General features: G+C 39.9%; 1 protein-coding gene across 5 annotated transcripts in view; it reads left to right on the top strand.

Annotated features, from left to right (window-relative positions):
* ADAMTS12 (ADAM metallopeptidase with thrombospondin type 1 motif 12) overlaps positions 1–20994 on the top strand; it is a 175755-nt gene that overhangs the window by 92248 nt on the left and 62513 nt on the right. For 4 of the 5 annotated variants that reach the window (XM_085212861.1, XM_019610350.3, XM_019610349.3 and 1 more), the window contains exons 4-9: positions 2886–3082; positions 5855–5938; positions 7910–8034; positions 9924–10073; positions 13570–13713; positions 16731–16875. In XM_085212861.1, the coding sequence (XP_085068987.1) occupies positions 2886–3082; positions 5855–5938; positions 7910–8034; positions 9924–10073; positions 13570–13713; positions 16731–16875 (845 nt within the window). The remainder of the gene's footprint in view (positions 1–2885; positions 3083–5854; positions 5939–7909; positions 8035–9923; positions 10074–13569; positions 13714–16730; positions 16876–20994) is intronic. The other variant, XM_010725311.4, reaches the window with a different exon arrangement.

Here is a 20994-nt window from a genome sequence, read left to right as displayed (position 1 = left end):
GGCAAGCAGAGTCTTGCAATTGGGAAGGAATAACTACATGCATCAGTACAGATTGGGGGCTGACTTGCTGGAGAGGAGCTCTGCAGAGAGGGACCTGGGGGTCCTGGTGGACAGCAGGTTGGCCATGACCCAGCAATGTGCCCTCGTGGCCAAGAAGGCCAGTGGCATCCTGGGGTGTATTAAAGGAAGTGTAGCTAGCAAGTCGAGGGAGGTGATCCTCCCCATCTACTCTGCCCTGGACAGGCCTCACCTGGACTACTGTATCCAGTTCTGTAAACAAGTCTCTCCAGTACAAAAAAGACAGGAGTCACCCAGAGAGAGTCCAGCAGAGAGCCACAAATATGATAAAGGACTAAATATCAAAAAGGAGGTGAGAGGCAAATGAATGACGTGAGACTCTTCTTGATGTGTAGCACTAGGACAAGGAGTAATGGCCTATAACTTGAACATACAAAGTACATGTGGTAGAATTTCATTATGGAAAGGGTGACCGAGCCCTGGAACAGGCTGCCCAGAGAAGTGGTGGAGCCTCCTTTCTGGAGATATTCAAGACCTATCTGGATGCTTACCTTTTCAGCCTGCTGTAGGGACCCTGCTTTGGCAGAGGGGTTGGACTCGATGATCCAGAGGCCTTTTCCAACCCCTACAATTCTGTGATTCTATGATTACATGCATTGTTGGTAGTCCTGTGGTGCCACATATAAACACATAACATGCCGTGATACGCTGTGACTGAACATTTGTGTTATAAATGGCAAATGGCGCATTCATGGCAAAGGTGTAGTAGCTATCACGGGTGGACTGTTCAGTGGATGAGGAACTGAGGAACTGGTAGCAAGATTGTACCAGGAGTACAAGACAATGGTGGTCAGCAGCTCAGTGTCTGAACAGAGATCAGTGATGAGTGATGCCTATCAAGGGTCTGTACTGGGACTGACTTTAACATCTCCATCAATGACATGGACAGTCATGGACAGGGATCATGTGCACTCCCAGCAGTTTGATGATGACATCAAGCTGTGTGGTGTGGTTGACATGCCCAAGGTATGGGATACCATCCAGAGGGTCCTAGACAGGCTGAGCAGTGCGCCCAGGTGAACCTGCTGAGGTTCAACAAATCCAAGCGCGAGGCATCGCACCCGGGTCGTGGCAACCCCCGCTGCCAGTATGAGCCGGGGATGTAGGGGTAGAGCACAGCCCTGTTGGAAAGGACCTGGGGGTGCCGGTGGATGGCAGCTGGGCATGAGCCAGCAGTGTGCCCTGACAGCCAGCTGTCTGTCTGTATCTAAAGGAGGGCTGTAAGAAAGACAGGGACAGACTCTTCAGCAGGGTCTGTTGTGACAGGACAAGGGGAAATGGTTTCAAAATAAACAAGGGGAGATGATATTGATTCAATAAAATAAAATGAAAAAAACAGCAATATATAGTAAGAACAGGAAGAACTAGAACAGGATGCTGAGAAATGCTGTGGAAGCCTTGTCCCTGAAGGTCAGTCTGAACCAGGTTTTGAACAATCTGATCTAGCTATTTCTGTCCCTGTTCATTGCATGGTAGTTGGACTACATGACCTTTAAGGATTCCTTCTAATTCAAAAGGTTCTGTGATTCTATGATCTCCTGCTGAAATGAATTCAAAAATTTGGTTGCTTAGCCATCCGTACCTGAAAAGAAGCATGGTCTGGGCAGCTATCCCCTAATGCTTGGTAGCACTATGAGGTGGAAATGATGCTGGATAGCTATCCCCCTCCGTGCAGTGCTATGGGGTAATGCCCTCTGTCTTTCTGCCCTATGTGGAATAAGGGTGTCCTCTTCTGTGAATGACATGCCAAAGGACCATGGCAGTATCTAATAACAACAAGTACTCCTCATCCTTAGGATTCAGGAAATCCCGGTGCTGTTAAAGTATTTTTCTGGCATCCATATTGGAAAAATGCCACCACTTGCAAACAAGCCGGCACCTCTCACTTATTTTTCAGACATGCGGATATTTACATTTCCAGTATTTCCCTGGTAATGCAGCCAGCTGGCATTTTCAGCTAGAACGATGGAGCGCATAAATTGGTGCCAGAGGAGGATCATCTGAGACATTCGGGAAAATATCTTTATACTGTGAGGGTTGTCGGACAGGCTGGACAGGTTATGCCCTCAGTACTATTTTTTAACATTTAATTAGCTCTATTCTGTCCTATTCTATTCTATTCTATTCTATTCTATTCTATTCTATTCTATTCTATTCTATTCTATTCTAATTAGCCTCACTGAGCACAGGCAAGTTCGCTGGCAGCTCTGCAGAGCAAAAAGTTATTCCCAAAATGATCTGGATGCATAGAGGATCAGTGGAAGCACAAAAGATTTCTCCTGCCATCTGCCTCATCAGTTTTCAGATGACATCTATTAGTGAAGCACTCCCACCCCTCCAGATTTCTGGGGTGATATTTGCCATGCACTGAGCAATTTGCCATCCTGTCGAGTATAGGAGCTACATGGGGAGAAAGTATATCCCTTATTTTGAACTATCAACTGATGTTACTAGGAAGTCTAGAGCTCAAGCTCTAGACAGAGGAGAAATTCGTTGAAAAGGGCTCCACCACTTAAGTTTTTTAAGCTTGGGTCTTTCTTGCACTTTAATGCCTGCTGCTTTGAGTATGGGCAGCCAGATATGTAAGGTAGAGCATTGTTTAGTACATCATGAGGGAATACTCAGAACCTCACTGGAGTTAGCCTTCAGCAAACTTTGAAGTTTTTGGGCAAAGTAGGTGGTGGCCAGAGTTCCATTCCAACCTACAGCATCCTGTGGCTCTTCAATATCTGCAAGTATTACAGACACACACTTCAAATCTAAATCAACTGTGAAAATATTTTGAGTGTCACTTCTTACTGTTCCAGACACCCTTAACTTTTTCAAACAAGAAGATCATCGGAGGGAGAAATGGGAACAAAATCGTGTAGCTGTCAGAAGGGTTTCTCGGCGATCTGTCAGCAAGGAGCGATGGGTGGAGACGCTTGTGGTTGCAGACAGTAAGATGGTTGAATATCATGGAAGCGACCATGTGGAATCATACATCCTCACTATAATGAATATGGTAGGTAAAATATTTCCCCCTTTTAAATCTTTTTTTAGGTGAATGAAGCAAATTATAAATTTGTTATGTTACTAATCACACAGAAACAAGTCTGTAACATTTTTTACGGAATGAAATAGAATATCATTCACATATATTCATTAAAACTGTACTTTGAAGGATTTTTTTTCCTTTTATTTTGTATAGATGCCATTTTTCTCTGGATATTAAGTGAGGGAAGATTCTGTAATTCTCAGTTTTGGGGGCTGTACTACATAGTTACAAATTCTAGCACTAATTTTCATTCTACTGAAATGAAACTCCCTCTCTCCCCTGTAGGCCTGTTGCTCATTGCTGAAACTGAGTTGGTGGCCGCAGCAACAGAGAGAAATTCTGTAGATACAGATTCTTTACCATGTCTTTGAATGAGAAAAGAGATAGAAATTGTAATAACTTTGAGCTTTTTTTCTAACATTATGAAGTAGCATAGTTTGGAGAGGGATGCTTTTATTGAAGTTCTCTCTAGACAGATAGGGCATAGATTTATTCCTAACAGAAATGATTCAGTTACTTAAACATTTAAAACTGTGATTTCTTCAGATGATTTTTTTTCTTTCTATAATTTTTGCTGTGAGTTTGTCCCTACAGGCACCTAAGCCACTTGCTCACTACCCTTAGTGGGATGGGGGAGAGAATTACAAGGGTAAAAGAAAGGAAACTCCTTGGTTGAGATAAACACATTCAGTGCTTCATACTGGCAGACAGATATTTAGCTATTTCCAGGAAGTACAACTTCATCATACGTTATGGTTACTCAGGAAGATGAACATCGTTATTACTCCACATGCATATACATCTCTCACTTCTCCCTTTTTCAGCTCGTATTACTGACCCTCTTTGGTCAGTTGGGGTCAGCTTTCCCAGTTGTCCCTCATCCCAGATTTGTGCACAGCCATAGACTACTTCAGCAACAGCTAAATCATCAGTGCATTGCCATCGCTGTGCTGGTCTCAAACCCAAACCAGCACTCATATGAGCAATTATGAATAAAATTAACTCTACTCCAGCTAAAATGAGAGCAACTGTTTTACCAGATGAATACACTGCATCTAAAATAAAGTCCTTGTTAAAAATAATAATAACTTCGAGCATGTGACATTTTGTATGCACATGAAAAAGAAAAGTCTGTGGAGTAAATCCCTGTCATGATTAGATTAAGGAACAAAAAAGTCTTAACATTTTTTCTGAAGTCTGTACCTGAAATGTTAGTTAGCCAAAATCATTCCATTTGCAGTCTAATATCTTGTAGAAAACTCACATACAAATCAGACCTTAATATTCAAAAAACACATTTTTCACTTTATCTCAGTAATTTCTACTTTAATCATCTTCTACATGACAATTTTGACCTAAATTCAGTCTATTTCCATTGCAGTCTATATCCATTCAACGTTTCTTGTGAAATATGGTGTAGCTCACTTATTCAGGTTCTTCTCCAAAAAGTAATGCTTCCTATTTTATTGTTTTTGCCCTCAACGTCAGAAGCAGATGTTGGTGGTAAGACAGTAGAGGCTGAACCTTTCCATCAGTATCCCATTACATTTTGTTGCTGTATAACAGATGGTAGCAGAGAGGCAGTCTACAAAAATGGCATCTGACATAGAAACATATATGAAACAAAGGTGTAATTGAATTCCTCCATGCGGAAAAATGGCACTCATTGAATTTCTTTGATGTTTGCCAAACATCTATGGAAACCAAACTGTGGAGCACAGTGGGATGATGGATGGATTGTTTAATCAGCAGTGACAGTGATGTGAAAGACAAACCACCTTCTGAAAAGCCATGCAGATTTTTATAAGCATGGCAGGCTCTTTCCGATTCACCGCAGTTGAAAGTACACACCTAGTCATGATGACTATGTCTAAACACAGTGTTTTGTAGCTGAGAATTTGCTGTATGAAATAGTGTTGTTGTGTTCTGTTAGGTCTGTTGTAGTTTCCATGGAAATAAGTAGAAGGCATTACTTTTGGAGCAACCTGTGTAGATAAGTTCTCAGTGTATACTGTTCTGATTATCTTTTTTTCTGCCTTAATTCAACACTGTGTTAAGTAGCACATTTTATTTTGGCCAAACTTTTCAAGAGTTCAATTATTAATGGTTTGCTTTTTTAAAACACAGATTAATTATTTCTTGCTTTTGTTCTTAGCATCCCCATCTGTGCTGTGAAAATCCAAGTACCTTTAATTTAATTAATCTGCCCAATACTGACTTATTTTTGCTTTGTTGTGGCAGAGGCTGGTTCCTATCAAATCAAAACATGAGGATTTGATAAGCCATTCTTTTGAGCACTGGGAGGACCTCTCCATCATTATTATGTGACTGTACACATTGCATTCTTTTCTGCTTATGTTTTTCATCATCTTTGAAGTGGTTGAGCAGACAGTGAAGGGTGCCAGCCCAAAGTTGGTGCATTTATCTAGAAGACAAATGAACATAAAATAATCTTATGTTTATAATCTAAGCGTTTGTTCTGTATCTTATTAATTTTTCCAAATCCTGAAGCATCACTCAACTGGCAGAGCTGCCCTTTGCAGTAATTCTGACATCAGTTGCATTTCAGTAAAATTTCAATGAAGTGTGTTACGGATCTAAAAAACAAAAGAAAATCAAAGCAACACCCCACACACTAAGGTGGATGGTGTAGTTGAAGTCAATATTATATTTTCTCTCCCAAGTTCTGTTCTGCTATAGAGGAATCAGTTAATCTCATACCTCCTGGCTCTGGCACAGGTCACAGGGTTGTTCCACGATCCAAGCATTGGCAATGCAATTCACATTGTGCTGGTCCGGCTCATCCTTTTTGAGGAGGAGGAGGTAAGATTTTTCTTTTCTTCAAAATGTTGTTTATGAAACTTGTGAGCTGAGCCAGAATTGCAGAAAGAAGCATTTGTTTGTGTAAGATCATTTGTTCATTTTACTCTTCTATTATTGGTGATTGTGGTGTGGCTGGTTTTAGAATAAATGCTGCCTTGGATAAAAGTATTTAGCTAATTACTTCAGGTATTTCTGCATAAAATACTCAAGGAAAATGGAATTAAAATAGGTAAATTAGGGATGGGGAACATGGGGTGTGTCATCACTTAGTGCCTAATTACCTAGCATTACTGGAAGTGTCTAATAAAGTATGATGCTAGAGAGAGCATTTGCAGGCCTCTTGAAGAAGTAAAACTATTCTTGTGGAGGCTGCAACATGCTTTTTCTTACTATACCTCTTTCAAAACTCAAAAAATGAAGATTAAGTAGATACTAATTAGTGTGAACAAGCTTCAGGTCTCTAGATTCTGTTACACATAGCCATTTTGCTGTATGTTAAATACATACTGGCTGTGATACTTTTATGATTATCTTTAAAATACCAAGAGTGACGTAGCCTTCCCTGGCTGCAGGAAGACATTAAGAGGATTTTCGCAATGGCTCATGGTTTATGAACATAAGCTAAATAATCTCAGTGCTGTAGAAACCGGTGAACAAAACTGTGGAGCGAGGCTACGCCTTGTGAAATAGGGACTAAGGATAGAGCCTATCCTAATAGCCTTCCTTTGAGGTAATGATATGCAGCCAAAAAGTATAGTTCATGTTTTAAACAGAGCAGTTAAGACCTGAAGTCCATGGTGATATGTAATTAAGTGTACTTGATAAGTTTATATGGCTGCTTTGTAAATAGAAAATGGATTCCTATTCAGTTGAGAATGGTGTATGGGGACTGCTGAATCATGGCCTGAACCTCTGATTGATCACCTGAGTGAGTCAGTCATGGGAGCACAGGTGAAGGCAATTCACCTGTGCTGTCAGAAGGGGTGGAGCCTGGCTTCACCTCTCCGAGACCCATTTAAGAGCTGACCACCAGTGGGGAAGGATCTCTCTGGAGATCCACTCCACTGGAGTTTCTCATGTGAGCCCTGGTTACAGGTGAGTGTATCTATTATTTCTGTTTCCTGCTTTGGTGTAATAGCATCATAGCCAAGCTCTCTGTTATACCTTAACATCTGTATATTTATTAATTGTACACTGCTATACCATAACATCAGTATATTCATTGATTGTACAGCATGACAATGCTGGAATTAAACATGGTGGATAACTTTAAAAATTTGGTTTTAAATTTTGGAATTAAGACATTCATCTTTTTACTTAAAAATTGTATCTGTTAACAGTGATATTTAGATGTTTTTAAAAAGTTTGCATAAATGAACTGAGGAAAGATACACTGAATTTTCAGCACCAGAAAGGAGGGAAAAGGCTTTTCAAACTTCCTATTTCAGAAGTTTCATTAGCTTGCATATGTATTATATAATCATAGGATGGGGAAGGAATATTTTTGACTGTATTGCCTCTTTCTGGAATTTGAAAGCATTAAAACTTCTTCTGAAACATTTAAACCCTTCAGAGTGTAACTATTCCTTAAACATGAATTTGTTCATATAACATCAAGTCACAAACAGTAGTTAATGGTTAACTTCTCTAGTAAAAAGAAAACCTGCTCGCAGAGAATGTAAAATGTTTGAAAATTGCAAGTGTTGCATTTTGTGAAGCTTGCATATAAAAAAGTATCTTTCTTCTGCTTATTTTTTTCATTATTTTTTTCATTACCTATGCCAATTGCAAAAATGTCAAAATTTTAACTTAATATTCAAGACGACATATAAATACACGTCATGGCTTTAGCTTTAGACAATAGCATAATCAAGGACATTTCTGAGACTACCCAGCTTCACAGCTAATGTAACTGACAAATAATTGCAATGCACTGTTGTCTTTTCAATATCTTCCTTCACTTCCTATTAGCAAGGCTTGAAGATAGTTCACCATGCTGATAAGACACTAGCCAGCTTCTGTAAATGGCAAAAGAGTGTCAATCCTAAGAGTGACATCAACCCTACACACCACGATGTGGCTGTTCTTCTAACAAGGTATGTCAACAGTTCAGCAGGTGTGACCAAATATTGTTGTTACATTTCTTTTGATGATGATTTTTTTAAATGCTCATGTCATCACTTAGTTCATCCTGCATAGAACCATGAAAACTTGCTGTTTCTGAAATACCACAATGAATGCAAAATAACATAGTGTGAGCATTCCTGATACTCAGGCAGAAAATGTGAGTTATATTATAAAAACGTGGTTAAGGTTAGACCTGCTGTTTTAAAGATGTTGTTTTTCATTTGTTTTCAAAGTACACATAATAGTCCCTGTTCATATGTGAGTGTATTATTAGAGATGCGTCTTAGACAGGAAATTGGGAACTGTATGCCTCGAGAGATTAGCAATTTACAGAGCTCAAGTCATTTTCTCCACTTGATCCTGTTTCATCTAGTGCTCAATCACTTCTTTGTTCTCCTTTGATGGGATGTACCAAAATAACCCACTGAGTAGACGAGCAATTCTATAATGGCAAATCCTCAAATAACAACAGTTACACCTCAGAATGGAAGAGTACTTTATGAAGACTGCAGTTTAAAGTGTGCGATTTTTAAATATTATCGCATTATTCAATGAGAAACAATATATATACTTATTTATGAGCGAGCAATGGAGACACAGAAAACTCAAAAATTTGAGGTTATGCAGGGGGTTTTTGGTAGGGTGCAAAGCAGAAATTCTGCTTGCCTGTCAGAATGGATTCAGAGCTGAGAGGAAAGATTAGGTTTCAGATCCAGAAAAAGTTTTTTAAACAAAAAAAGAAAATCAACAACAACAACAAAAACCCTCAAGTGGTATGAGAAGAACGAGAAAAAGAAATCTCAAAATGTTGAGTTGTTTAGCCCTTCAGATAAACAGGCTTTAGACAGTTTATTTGAATGAAGATGAGGTGTTGTTGGGTAGCCACTCTGGCAACCCTTCAGTGTCTGCAAACGTGTTGTACCTGGCAGAGCTGAAATACAGGATTAAATAACATTCTTTGTTATAAATCTGCCATTTAGCCTATGGCACACTATTGCAGTGGGATGTTCCCCAGTGAAAGAGCCTGAGATGAGGTTGTAACCCTTCAGCCTGCTCTGATTGAACTGGGAGAAGTTAAATCTATCCGACCTCCACAGGACATCTGAATCATTCCTTTCTTTATAAGTCGTGGACATAAAGGTTTGTATTATGACTTGACCTGTTCAGAGGCAAAACATACATTTATTCTTTTCTAGCAGACTGCTCAGCATCCAGCTAGACATTTTGAAGGAAGGGACCACTTTCTGACAGTTCCTTAATGCTCATGCTGACATGGCAGCACATGCCTACTTGCTAGGGACAATAGCCCATGCTGAGGGAGTGAAGTTGTTAGCCTGAAGAGTTTACAGGGATTTTAGCTTCAGGTTAGTATGCATTCTGTTCTGTAATGGCACTGTAACACTGGCTGCCTGTAGCTGTGAGTCCTGTGTCCTATGTGAGATAGTAGAATTAAAGGGAGAGTTTTCTTTAAAATGTAAGAGAGAACTAATAAATACTTGTGCAAAATTAAAGGAAAGGAAACCCAGCATGCATTTTGCCATCAGGCATTTACTAGAAAACTTCAGATGTGCTATGATCAAAATGCTGTCAGAGATGGAGGTTTTAAAACTTTCTTATGTGAGTTGAAAATAAGCATGTGTTTAAGCACTATAGCAGTGTCAATATCACTATAATAAATCATCAATGTAATGCAATAGTAGCAAAAGTGTATGTTTATAAAATGTTATCACAACTCCTGCTTAAAGCACAGATACGTCAGAACTGATGTGCTATGAGTTGGAAACATACCACCCAGTGTGAGGGACATTGCAGTTGCTTTTAATCTCTTTTAATGACAAGTCATTTTCTATGATTTTAGAAAGGACATTTGTGCTGGCATGAATCGTCCGTGTGAAACCTTAGGTTTATCTCATCTGTCAGGCATGTGTCAGCCTCACAGAAGCTGCAACATCAATGAAGATTCTGGTCTTCCGTTGGCGTTCACTATTGCTCATGAACTTGGACACAGGTATAATGGAAGGTGAAGGGGGACCCTGCTGAAGTTGAATTATAATTTGCATATAATTTTTATATAATTTGCATAAATTGCCAGACAGAAACAAAAAGAGTGATTTGATGTATCTTTATTATTAAATCAAAACCACAGTTATTTTTAATGAACAAAAGAATAAGAAACAAATTCTTAAGCCTTTGACTTTTTTGTAATTACAACTCTTTACTATACTCCTCTTAATAGTCTACTACATTAGTACATTAGGATGAAATAATTCAGCTGTAAAGAATCATCACTTAATGCTTTAACTTTTCACTTTTGTTCATTTTTTGATCCTGCACTAATTTACTATGCAATTACTTGACATGATCTTCAGATCAATAATTTACATAAAAAATAACTGTCGTATTGGGTATTTCAGTATAGCAGATCAGATAGAAGCCTTTTTTTTTATAAAACTAGTCAAGCTTCACAAGAATATCAGTTTTCCGCCTTACTAAGGTTACCTTCTGGATTTTTCTTAGTAACTACTAGCCTCTGCGGATTAAATTTACATTGTGGATTCACATAGGTCAAGTTTCCTTACTAAAATTACTTGGCATTCAGTTTGGGATTGAGAACTGGCTGAGTGGCAGAGCTCAGAAGGTGGTCATCAGAGGCACAGAGTATTTGGATACACGTAACAAATGGTGAGCCCCAGGAGTCTATTCTGGGTCCAGTCTTGTTCAGCATCTTCATCAGTGACCTGAAAGTAGGGATAGAGTCCACCCTCAGCAAGTTTGCTGATGATACAAAGCTGGGAGGAGTGGCTGACACATGATTCAGCAAGATGTGGACAGGCTGAAGAGTTTCACAGGGAGGGACTTGATGAGGTTTAACAAGAGCAATTGCAGAGTTGTGCAACAGGAGTAACTGCATGCATCAGTACAGGCTGGGGAATGACCTGCTGGAGAGCAGCTCTGGAGATAAGGACCTGGGGGTCCTGGTGGACAACAGGTTGGCCATGAGCCAGCGATGTGCCCTTGTGGCCAAGAATTCCAATGGTATCCTGAGATGCATTAAAGGAAGTGTGGCCAACAGTTTGAGAGAAGTTATTCTCTGCTTTGACTCCACCCTGATCAGGCCACATTTAGATTGCTGTGTCCAGTTTGGGGCTCCCCAGGTCAAGAAGAACAGGGATCTCCTAGAAGGAGTCCAGTGGACAGCCACAAAGATGACTAAGAGCCTGGAGCATCTCCTGTATGAGGGAAGTCTGAGTAACCTGGATCTATTCAGCCTGGAGAAAAGAAGATGGAGAGAGGATCTGATAAATGTTCTCAAATATCTAAAGGGAGGTGGGGGGCAAATAGATGAAGTCAGTCTCTTCTTGGTGATGGCCTAAAACTTGAACATAGGAAGTTCAGCACTAACATGCGGAACAACTTCTTTACGGTAAGGGTGATGGAGCACTGGAACAGACTGCGCAGAGAGGTGGAGTTTCCTTCTATAGAGATATTCAAGACCCATCTGGACACCTACCTGTGTAATCTTTTTGTAGGCACCAGCTTTAGCAGCAGAGTTGGACTGGATGATCTCTTGAGGTCCCTTCCAACCCTTGTAATTCTGTGATTCTGTAAGTCTGCCACTGGGATTTTTTTGCTTTAAACTAGATTTATCCATATTCTATCTTTGTGAAGGTGTTTTGGTTAGTTGCTTTATTAAACTCATATGAAATAATTTATCTTTTGAACGTTTTGACACTTGATTTCCTCAAGGTACAACATTATCACATGGGCAGGTTTGCATGCAGCTCTCTGCTGGGCTAGGTGACAGGTTTATTCTTGTATCACATCACTTTCTGTATATACGCAACTGCCACTCAGGCTGAAGTATGTACTTCCTGATGGTATGTAAAATCTTATATGAAAATAATTAAAGTATGAATTGGCCTTTCTTTATTCAACCTGTGAATTCTCAGAAATGAAAGAATGATGATTATTTCAGTTAGATTTAGGTGCTTTAAGGACTGATCCCCACATCTTGCTGACAGGGAACTTTTTTCATTGATAATAGTTGTCAGAAAATACTTTTTCCCCATAGACTATCTGTGACCTTCTCCTGATCTAGCTCATGTCCTTTAGATACTATGAGACAAAATACAGCTGTGTTGCCATGGCATGGATGCTGCATGGCCTTGCCTTCAAGGATTGTCTACCAAAAGAGAGTGATAGTTACAAATTAATTATGAATGCTATCTTTCACTCAAGCAGGGTTAGAGAAAAGGAATTAAAAATTTCAAATACAGATAATAAAACTCTGTAAGAACAGATGAGGGGGGGGAAAAAAAATCCCGTTTTTAATGGTTGCAATAAGTCTCTCCTGCCCCTCTAGGCAGTCACAGCCATCTGTGGCATCAGATCCTGTTTGTAGAAAAGGACCTGTCACTAGGGGGACACACTTGCTTTTACAACTCAGGCCCTCCACTGGAGTTAGTTTTGACTGAAATCATGCTCTGCCTTTAGAACATTTGAGTCATGGTACAATTACATTTTCCAGAAGTAAAGACTTAGTGGTTTGAACTCATGAGAAAGTCTTTGATCCATAGCTGAATCATGACCTGAGTTAGTTTTCAAGGCTGTAAAATAAGGGTTTATAAAACTTCAGATGTTAACAACTCTAGTGTCAAAATATTAATACACTACACTATATGTATATACTATCATATATAAACTACTATATATTATATATATACAGTCTAATATCATTACTTTGGACAAAATCTCCTTCACAAGGAGATGATGTGGAGGTATCTATGTTTAGTCAGCTGAATCCCTCTCAAAGGTTTTTGTTTGTTTTTGGTGGTTTTTTTGTTTGTTTTTAATGATTTTTACTAGCTCTTGAATAAAGAAATCTCCTAATAGGGCAGATAAGCTTTAGAGAGCCACATCAGGAAGAGCTGCTATGGGAGACCTGTATGTCTATAAGGCACAACTGGAGAAAGTTAAATAGAAAGGAGTGAAGGCTGGAAGCTAATTCACTGAAGGTTCTGTAATGTGGAAACCAGTAGCTCTACCAAAAAAGACTTAAAAAGAAGTAAAGATGTAATAGGGGAGTGTGCAAGAGAGTCACAAAGTCTGATTGTAGTTAAATGGTACAAGTCTAAATGACTGGGGTCCATGAACTAGTATAAGTTTTGACCTAACTCAATTGTAAATATCATTCTTGGCCAATTTGTGCAATAGTATTCTCAAAACTACCCCTGAATGTAGTAGTCTTTGACAGTTCTTAATTTTGTACCTCGTTAATATTGCTGTACCTAAGAGACTTACTTGAAAGCCTAATAGAGTACAAATTCGTTATAGGTTTTGGGTCAATTCTTTTTTTTTTTTTTTAAGAAAACAGGTATCTACAGTTCATCATGTGGGGAAGCAACTGACCCTACTGTCTTTTTAAACACAGCATGGAACCCATAGATGAGTGTTGTGGTACAACCAAGCAGCTGGAGTTACCGGATCTTGTTTTGTGTCTCCAGTTTTGGTATCCAGCACGATGGAAAAGAGAATGACTGTGAGCCTGTTGGAAAGCGCCCATACATCATGTCCCGACAGTTGCAGTATGATCCCACTCCACTCACCTGGTCACAATGCAGCAAGGAGTACATCACACGATTCCTAGAGTGAGTGACCGGGTTGTAGCATTTCCCCAAAATGAGTACAACTGTGTATGAGATGTTTATATGAAGTTAGAAGTAAATCCTGCATTATTATGTTTTTGTAGTACACATGAATTAATTACCATAGAGGAGTTTATAGCTCAGAAATATAGCTTAGAAATTTTGGAAAGCTCCACTATGTTTGTGTTTTATGGGAGTGAACTCCAGTCTTGTCATAACAGCTCAGGTTTGGTTCAACCTGCAATTTTTTTGAAGTTACCAGAAAGAAGCCTTTTGTCAAGAACTCTGAGGGCACCCGATAGATCTCGCTTCTATCCACAGTGATACGTGATCCTTTTCAGTGATTTGCTGAAGTTCAACATGTTCTTTATATGAGCAGCAATGTGGTATAAATTTCACCAGAAGTAGTGATATTCTCTGAAACTACTCAGTGAGCTACAATTACCTCATATTTCCACTTTGACATGCCTTATTTTGCCTAGCCTCAGGATCATCGGCACACATAAGAGCCAAAGACATTTAAATCTCCCAGAGCCACGAATACAACTGTTACATTTTTTATAATATCTAGTCTTGCTTTGCTGTAAGTTAGAGGATGAGAGGAAGGAGTAAAAGTTTTCTTTGTATTTCTTGCTATGTTTTAAGCTGGACATGATTCAGTATGCATAGCCACCATCAAATTGAAGTAAATCACTAAGTAATATTTATGGCTTGAAGATTGCTCTATTTCAGCATGTATGTTGAAAAACAGTTGCCATGGGGATCAGTGAGTCTGCTCTAATAGACAAATTATTAATCCATGGCTCAGGTCCATTAAAGTACAAGGAAGAAGACTTCTTTCTATTTGAACTAGTACTCAGTGTCAAGTGGGCTGCTGCTACAAATTAATTTTTCAGTATAGGCAATACTCTGAAAGAAATGTGATCTCTCTCCTAATAGACTGAAGATTAGTCTCATCGAAGAATATAGAATCATTTTATTTCAAAGGAACCTTTAAAGGTCATATAGTCCAACTCTTCCGAAAAAAAACATCTTCAGCTAGATGAGGTTGTTCAGAGCTTGGTCTATTCTGAATGTACTCAAGGACAGGGAAATCATCAAATCTTTGGGCAACTTATTCCAGTGCTTCATCAGTGTTATTGTGAAAATTCTTTTCCTTATATCCATTCTAAGTCTCCCCTTTTTTTAGTCTGAAACCATTTCCCCTTCTCTTATCACAGAAAACCTTGCTGAAACGTCTGTCCCTTCTTTCTTATACCCCCTTTTAGATACTGAAAGGCCACTATGAGGTCATCTCGGAGCCTCCACTTCTCCAGGCTGAACAGCTCCAGCTCTCACAGCCTGTCATCTTTGGGGATATGTTCCATTCCATACATCTTTTTTGTGGCCCTCCTCTGGACACACTCCAGCAGGTCTGTGCCTGTCCTGTACTAAGGACTCCACCTCTGGACACAGTACTGCTTATGAGGTCTCACCAGAGCAGAGGGACAGGATCTTTTGTCCTGCTGACCACGCTGCTTTTGATGCAGCTCAAGGTTTAGTTGGCTTTCTGGGCTGCCAAAGCAACTGCTGGCTCATGTCCAGATGTGAGCAGATGACACTGAGAACTGTGACGCTGATTTTTAATCTCTTGTTGATCAAACTGGAATTCTTGTCTGGGATTATTAGCTGTTCACCCTGAATTCAGTGGGCTGAGAGATCTGTAGTCTCAAATCTCAATCAGAATCTTAAACAGAAGGCTGAGAAGGAAGCTACTTCTCATCAAGTCTGCCAACGACATTTAAATGGGAGGTGCTTCTGACTACCTGGAGAGCTGAGAGGCCTTGCAGAGTGATCTAGAAAGGTTGGAGCATTGTCAGCAAGAGCATGAAGTTTAATGGAGAATGCTGAGTGCTGCACGTAGAATGAAGCAATGCTGGACACAGGCATAAATTGGGAGAAGAGTGGCTGGAGACCAGGTCAGCAGGAGGAGACCTAGAAGTGCTGGAGATCCTGGGCAGCCAAGAGAACAAACTGCTTTGTGAGAGGTTCTAACTGAGCTAGCAATCAGAATAGGTGATTCTCTGCACTGGATGTATTGTATGTAGCACTGGAGTATTGTATGCAGATTTTTAGCAATGGAATATTCCTGAGTGCAGTTCTGGGCACAATATCAATGTTGTGATTCTTGTTAAAGCCCTCCCAAGGAGGGCAATAAAGCTGTAAAAGAGATGGAAAACGTGTACTGTGAGGAAAAGCTGTGGACAATTGTGTTGTCCAATCTGGAGAAAAGGAGGCTGAGAGGTGACCTCACTGCTCTCTGCAGCTTATGAGAAGGCGAAGCAGTGGGAGGTTCTGCTCTCTGCAAATTGATGCCACACAGCAACAGCACAGTGCTGTGCCAGGGAACATTCACATGGGATATTAGGTAGAAATTCATTTACTGTGAGAGTTGTCAAACCCTGGAACTTCCTACAAAGGTGGTTGGTGCCCTGTGGCTGTCACTGTTCAGGAGGCATTTGGATAATGCCCTCAGTATTGTGCTTTGACTTTTGGATAGCCCTGAAGAAGTCAGAGGGGAGAACCTGTTCTTTGAAGATGTCTTCCAATTGAACTGTAGTCTACTCTGCTGTACTAATCTCTACTTTACTATGCTATGCTACACTATACACCAGACTGTACACTACACTATACACTACACTATACCATAAATTATACTATTCTGTTCTGCTTTCCTTTACTTTTTTAGACTTTAATGATCCTACTCCAGAGTTTGGAATTTGTATAAAAATCCACTTGTTGTTGATACTAGGGTTGCTCCAGAGCAAGCAGTTTTTTGTTCTCTTTTAAAATTCCATTAATCAGAAGTGAGTGCTGTTTGGTAGTAGCCCCTCAGCATACCTTAGATGGAATATGGAAGAGTTTTTGCAAAGGCCATATAAAAAAGTCTGCACAAAGTATTAAAAAGTGTGGTTGATTGTTTTGACTTGGGCTTTGGTGTTTTTTGGTTTTTCTTTCAGTATGCAATTTTTGTCTTTTAGCCGAGGATGGGGATTCTGTCTGGATGACATCCCCCAAAAAGAAGTCTTAAAGTCCCCAATCATTGCTCCAGGGGTGATTTATGATGTGCATCACCAGTGCCAGCTTCAATATGGTTCCAATGCTACTTTCTGTGAAGATGTGGATGTGAGTGTTATATATTTTTATTCATTCTGCTTACTCTTTTTGAACAGCGTGGAAGCACAGTCACTGAAATTCAGTTGCTAACTACATACAGCATGTTCAGTCTTATAGGCTATGTATGCAGTACAGGTATTGCCTAACATGGTATTTTAATTCTACACTATAGATTCTGCAAGTTAGTTGTTCTGTATGCTTTGTTTATTCCAAGACGTTCACTGGATCTGGGCCCATACCTGCTATTAAATGCCCATCTGGAGTAATTTGGACTTGAAACTTCTATTAGTGAACTTAAGTTAGTTGTCAGTGGAGTCACATTTTCAAAAACAAGATACCGACAAAATGTTTCTGGCAACAACTCTCTAATTCCAAAAAGAATTTTCTGAAGAAATCCGAGTTGTGCTCTTTTCCAGTGTCTTGACTTTTCACGCTCTTGATAGGCTAAATAATTAAAGGAAATTTCAGCCCATGTCCCCTGCAGAATCTTTAAGTCCCCATCATGCATGAGATTTATATGCACAAATGGGTAATTTGGATAGTAGCCTGGGACTTTATCTCACAGCACAGCAAAACAGGGATGCATAGGAACATTAAACTGACATCAGCATGATTCCCCATAGGAGCTAGAAAGTAATGCAGGGCAATAGATCATATTAGCTATGGTGCAGTGCTATGCTATTGTAACTGTACCTAGCATCAGGGCTAGTTGGCTTAGCTGGTACTTTCCTACATACATCAGTTCAAAAATAGTGGTTTCAAGTGCTACTCTAGCTAAGTGATCACTAAATTTTGATGACTTTAGGACAGCAATATTCAGCAAACGCTGAAGGCAGCAGTATGTTTCATCCCCATGTTAAGAAGGGCTGTGACAGTAGTGTCTTCTCTACGCAAGGTATTGCACACAGCTGTGGACTGGGGACTGCTGATCTTGATTGTTTATTCCATTTGGATAATTATGTGTATCCTCATTTAGTGTATCCTATTAGAGGGATTATTTCTGATTAATCTCCTTAGCCTTAATAGATAACATGATTACCAATGTTGAACTGCAACTACTGAATCTGAAGTAGGTATTGAAAAATTACTTTCATTTGCTGTTCCAGTTTCCCCAGCTACTGTAATTTGTCCAATGGTACAGATAGAAAATTGAACTGTAATTTTGCAGCTCTATTTTATTCTGTGTCTCCTTTGGTTTGAACCTAGTAGACCTTTACATTTGACGTCTCTTGATTGACCAATTTTACAACTAGGCATGTGTCAGAAAACTAATTGGTATTATCTTATTTTGCTTTTTATTGCAAGGACTTTGTTTTGCAGGTAGCTGCCACTGGCAAGGAAATGAATTGTGAATAGTATAGTCTGCCTGGCATTTCATCTAAGAGGTCTGACTATTATTTGCCTTTCCACTGTTTACTTAACAGTCACTGTCAGAGCTATGTTTGTTGTGCAACTTTTAATGTCTATCTGAATTCAATCCATGGAGAAGAATCTGTATTTGGCTGAAGATACCCAGGTATTCAGTGATTACACTTAGCAAAGGCCGAGCTCTAGAATTCAGATAGAGGACTTGCAACTTAAATAGTTCATGGCAACCACTAAGTATCATGTGAAGTACCTGCACGTTGTCCCTATAATAAGAAAAATAAAAAATAAAAAGCAAAATACAGATTAGGGAGAAGAGATTTCCAAATGGAAAGTAAATCTGTAGCTTTCTATAGACAATAGAAGTTCAACATCTTTATCTTATAACCCACTCCTTACCTCCAAACTTCCATCGACTTCGGTGAAATTGGGATTTTTTACATTGGACTTCTTAAGGTACACACCCTTATCTCACAGATTCAGTGGAAAGTGTACACCATACACTTGCCTTGCCTTGAGTCCAAGTTGCAGTCATGAATTCCTTCCCATATTTACAAAAATACATAGTAAAGAGTGCTTTTTCTTGTACTGTTGTTGTTTCATTTATTCTTAAAGATGGAGAAAAGCTCGAGTATATGGAGATTTATATGGAAACTTGTTTTAAAGCTAAAGAATTTCCTCCATGAACACTTGACTTTGGAATCTATGAGTATTTGCACTTCATAAGAATTGCAACCATTGGAAAGCTCTGTTCGGTTTTGGTGCCTCTTCATTTCTGGGCACCACCACATAAACAGGACATAAAATCATTAGAGAAGCATCCAAAATAGGGCTGAGAAGGTGGTGAGGGTCTGGAGAGCAAGGTGTGTGAGCAGCAGCTGAAGGCCCTGGGTGTGCTGGGCCCAGAGCAGAGGAGCTGAGGGGAGCCTGATGGCGGCTGCAGCTCCTCACAGGACGCGGAAGGCAGTGCTGAGCTCTGCTCTGTGTGAAGATGACAAGGCCTGAGGGAACGGCATGGAGCTGTGCCAGGGGAGGGCCGGGGATTGGGGAAAGGCTCTGCACCGGAGGGCAGTGGGCATGGAACAGCCTGCCCAGGGCAGTGGGCATGGCACTGAGCTGCTGGAGCTCACAGAGTTTTTGGACATTGTCCTCAGTTTGGGTTTTGGTGCTGCTGTGTGGAGCCTGGGGGTGATCTCAGTGATCTTTGTGGGTTCCTTCCAACTCAGAATATCCTGTGTTTCTTTGATTCTTTCTCTGGCATTTGAAGCACAGTGCAGTAGTGTGTTTTAGGCACATGCATGAAACATATTCTATATTTAACAGCTAAAAATAATGGATGAATTTCATAATGAAGAAATATAAAGCAGCTTGAACATTTGGGTAGCTCTGCCTTTACATGCTGACAATGATAGTGCCACAAAGAGTTGCAAAGCAATAGTGTTCTCGAACTATAAATAGGAACTGCAGAACAACCTCTGACTAATAAATATCACCTAGAAGCGGCTAAGTGAGCAGAGACATATATTTCTAACTGGATATATGAAGAACTTAGAAATGTTTTGTATGATACACATAAATAAGGTAAATAAGAGGCATTTCTCTCAAAACAGGCTACGCCCAAGCTTTGCTGTTTTAAATATAAACAGGCCAGAAATCAGCAGCCACATTTTTATTTCAATCTCAGCCAAATGTTGTTGCTAGCTTATTGGAACTCCATTTTCCCAAGTCTCCAATTTCTGTCCTGGCTCTCAAGCCCAGAATGTTTTTTACTTTGAGGATCCCATAGGCAACTGAACTCTGATCCCAGCACTTAACTCTGCAATAAAACACCTTCAGACAAAACCTAGCACAGAATCCCTCAGCTTTTACTTCTGCTGTCCCAATTGGGACTGCAGTTTCTTTTACACCTCTGGTTTGTCTGGCTTGGAAATGTATTTCCACACAAAGCCCTGCTCATTCTGGATGTCCTAAGCACATGGGACTCCTGTGTGTCAACTAAAAGACAAGCCTGTGTGTATGTGAATTGAGGAAAGAGTGCCAGAGATACATTAAGCACCTCTGTCAAGGGAAAATTGGCCTCATGTCTTTCCTCAGAGAATAGTTCTGCGTGTTTGAAGAGGTCTTGTTAAAATGTTGTTGCAATGATTTTTTACCTGCTATCTTTGACTCTGGGGATGTCTGTTCCATCTGTGGAGAGCTGACCACTGCGTGTGGAACAGCAGCTTAAGTTTGTGCTTTACTGATGCGGAATTGCATGGCACCAGCTTCTGACCTTGCTAGTACGCCAGTGATCACCAATTAGACCCCCTATTCTTCCCAGGCTACCAGTTGTTTTTTTATAGCCAGTTACCCTGGCCTGCTTTCTAGATACCACCTCAGTGACTGCTTGGCTTTTTTAAGAGACCTCTTTCTCTTCCTCAGATTTTGGGAGCTTATGAATGTTGGCATGGCTGTTACACTTGTAGACATGATGTTGTTTTCACCTATCTGACAGGCTTAAGTAACCTTTGATTTCACTGTTTACAAGCAAGCAGCAATAAAAAATACCACATATATTGCATTGTACTTTTAATGTGAAAATAATAGACTCTGTTCACCTTCATTATAATCAGTAGTTCCCAAACATTGTAGTTTTTCCTATATGTAGCTGGAAGGTGAGCAGCCAATGAGGAGAATATTTAAACTCACAATAGTTAATTGGCTTGACAGAAAGTATTCACTGTGAGGTATTTGTCAGAGTCCCTCCTTGTACACTAACGAAGA

Source organism: Meleagris gallopavo, chromosome Z (genome assembly GCF_905368555.1).
Source record: "Meleagris gallopavo chromosome Z, MGAL_WU_HG_1.1, whole genome shotgun sequence".
In the NCBI taxonomy this organism is placed as follows: Eukaryota; Metazoa; Chordata; class Aves; order Galliformes; family Phasianidae; genus Meleagris; species Meleagris gallopavo.
Note: the sequence above shows the minus strand (reverse complement) of the source record. Positions and strands in the feature narration are given on the sequence as shown.